Source organism: Octopus bimaculoides, chromosome 7 (genome assembly GCF_001194135.2).
Source record: "Octopus bimaculoides isolate UCB-OBI-ISO-001 chromosome 7, ASM119413v2, whole genome shotgun sequence".
Lineage (NCBI taxonomy): Eukaryota > Metazoa > Mollusca > Cephalopoda > Octopoda > Octopodidae > Octopus > Octopus bimaculoides.
In genome coordinates this window covers 22396937-22399577 of record NC_068987.1, presented here as the reverse complement: position 1 = coordinate 22399577, position 2641 = coordinate 22396937, and the positions used below count along the sequence as shown (strand labels likewise).

Here is a 2641-nt window from a genome sequence, read left to right as displayed (position 1 = left end):
TATATAAGTATAGTATAGCCTAGGTATCATGCCAAGACCAGATGATGATCAAGATTACTACTCTGGCTGGGCCTTCTCCAGCGCCTCGACGTGATGCTAGTTGTCCTTCATAAACAGCAGCCTCACAAAGTTCCCATCTGACAGGGTGACTGTCTTGGCTCTCAAAATATCTTTCTCTATAGAGAATAGGCACTCAGCTGCAGCACTGGATGAGATAGCAGTATTATACATGGTGAACAGGTTGATCAAGATCTGCTCACCCAAAAAAGGTGACTTCAGCCAGGACCTCCTTCGAGACTTCCTCCAGCCAGGCCTTCGCCAAGTTCTGCGCCTTGGACTTCAGTAACCTATGGCTCCTGTTCTCCCGAAACCGAGTGATATTGCTGAAGAAATCATCTTCCTCATCCTCATTGCTGGTGGTGCTGCTGCCCTCCTCATTGGTCTCCATTAGAGCTGTCTCTACGACTTATGTATTATGTATGTATTTATGTATGTATGCATGTATATATAATATATGTATATGTATGCATGTATGCATGTATGTATATACGGGTTATGTGTGTATGTATGTATATGTAAATGTATGCATATATTTCTTTCGATTCAGATTTCAGTATCTCAACTGTGGAGGACGTATACACTGGCGATAAACTGAAAAGATCAGAAACCAGTTCAATCAGACTCCCAGACGAAGTCTATGACATCTGCCGTCGTGAAAACAAAGGTTAGTCCTTCACCCCACCTTTTCTAAATCATATTTCATTGAAGCCCTTTGTTACAAAGAATCTTTCCTTACTAACTTCGCAATTCGTATGATTTTATGCAAATTTGCCGACTATTTCTGAATTCGTCGCCCAGATTTCCGACACCGCCACAACTAGGTCCTTCGTACCTTTAACCGAGTCCACTCTTTTGTAAGTATTTGGAGGAGGTCTTTGAGTTTAAGGGTACCCTTTTACCCTCCCATTAGTCGCTGAGGTCCTTTCAAAAATGTCGGTATTTGATCTGTTGACAAAGATTTATATTCACAGAAGAAAAAAACAGAGCTGTGAATAATTATTTCTCTCTAATATAAGGAAAAGGTCTAAAATTTGGAAGAAGTGAGCTAATCGTCTACATCGACACAAGGGCTCAACTGGTACTTATTCGACTTCAATAGAATTTGAACTCCAAACGTAAGGCCAGAAAAATACCGCTAAGCATTTTGTCCAACGTGCAAACTATTCTGCCAGCTCCCCGCCTTACAGCTGAGTTATAAATAATTATTGTGCCGCATGATTTGCAGAATTAAGAAAAACAAATATCGAGCTAAGGGGAAAAAAACAGAAATGAGCCAATGGCATGAATTTGGATAAATTAAAAGGTGATATGTGGAATGCCCTACGCAAAAACAAAAAAAATATATGACTGAAATTTCCCACTTGTTGGAACAGAAACAGAAAAAAACTACCTAGCGGTTATTGTTAATGACTCTTGAAGAAAGAAGTTTTTTTTTTTTACGAATTACCACTTAACTTCCTATAAGACATAATACAATACGAGACATCAGTCAGTCAGTCCTGAAATCCACGATATTACAAGAATTGTCCTAGTTTTGTTTGTATTCATTTTGCAGGAGTGTGTGGAACTCTCTAATGTAAGAAGAAAAGCTCTAATCCCTGCAGTGATTAATTTTTATCTTAATTCTTTAACAGAATCATTACAGAATTGAGATATTTAACTCGTTACAAGACTGGGTCTTTGACTTAGATGTTAAGAGCGACGTTTCTGTCTGGGGATGCGACAGATCGATAGTATTGATGCAACTAATTGATGATATCAATGCAGTAATATCAGCAATCGTGTCTTTGATCCAATCTATCGATCGACTGCCGCCATCACCACAAACTTTACATAATTAAAATTTTCATAGTCTGCCCTCTTTATTGAATATTCTCTTACTTACTGGTATAAGCCCCTTTCCCACCACTACCCCTCACCTCAAATTCACATGGTTGTCTTTTTATCGATAAGTCATTAAAGCCTTTCGTTTTCTCTCTCTTTTGCTTCCTTAGGTCGACCCGTTGGATTGTTCAACGCCCGTTTTACATCAATCGGTCAAATACTGTCATTTAAACAGGACAGGTAACGAAAGCATTTTACTCTTTCTCTACGTGTGCGTGGTGATGGTGGTGGGGGCGTGGAGTGTATCTGTGTATGTTTGTGTATGTGTGTGTGTGTGTGTGTGTGTGTGTGTGTGTGCGCGCGCGCATGTATGTATGCTTGTATGGATGGGCTGATGGATATCTTTAGTTTTTGAGGCTTTGTCTCTTTGTTGGAATAATGATGAACGTGAGGATGATGGAGATGGTGGTGCTGATGACGATCGTAGTGATACTGGTGGGGATTGAAATGATGATAACGGTGACAGGTGTCATTGTAGAAATGGCGGTAAGGGATTCAATAGGGATGAGTGATATATATCTGTATGTGTGTGTATGTATGTATGTATGTATGTACGTACGTATGTATGCATGTATGCATATATATATATATGTGTGTGTGTGTGTGTACATGCATACATTCATACATACATATAAACATACATACATGCGTACAGATATACATATATATATATATATATATATATATGTATATATAT

General features: G+C 38.8%; 1 protein-coding gene across 1 annotated transcript in view; it reads left to right on the top strand.

Moving 5' to 3' along the window:
• LOC106870463 (cadherin EGF LAG seven-pass G-type receptor 1) overlaps nucleotides 1-2641 on the top strand; it is a 143646-nt gene that overhangs the window by 96616 nt on the left and 44389 nt on the right. Inside the window, exons 9-10 of the mRNA XM_052969136.1 lie at nucleotides 608-724; nucleotides 2055-2124. Of these exons, the coding sequence (XP_052825096.1) occupies nucleotides 608-724; nucleotides 2055-2124 (187 nt within the window). The remainder of the gene's footprint in view (nucleotides 1-607; nucleotides 725-2054; nucleotides 2125-2641) is intronic.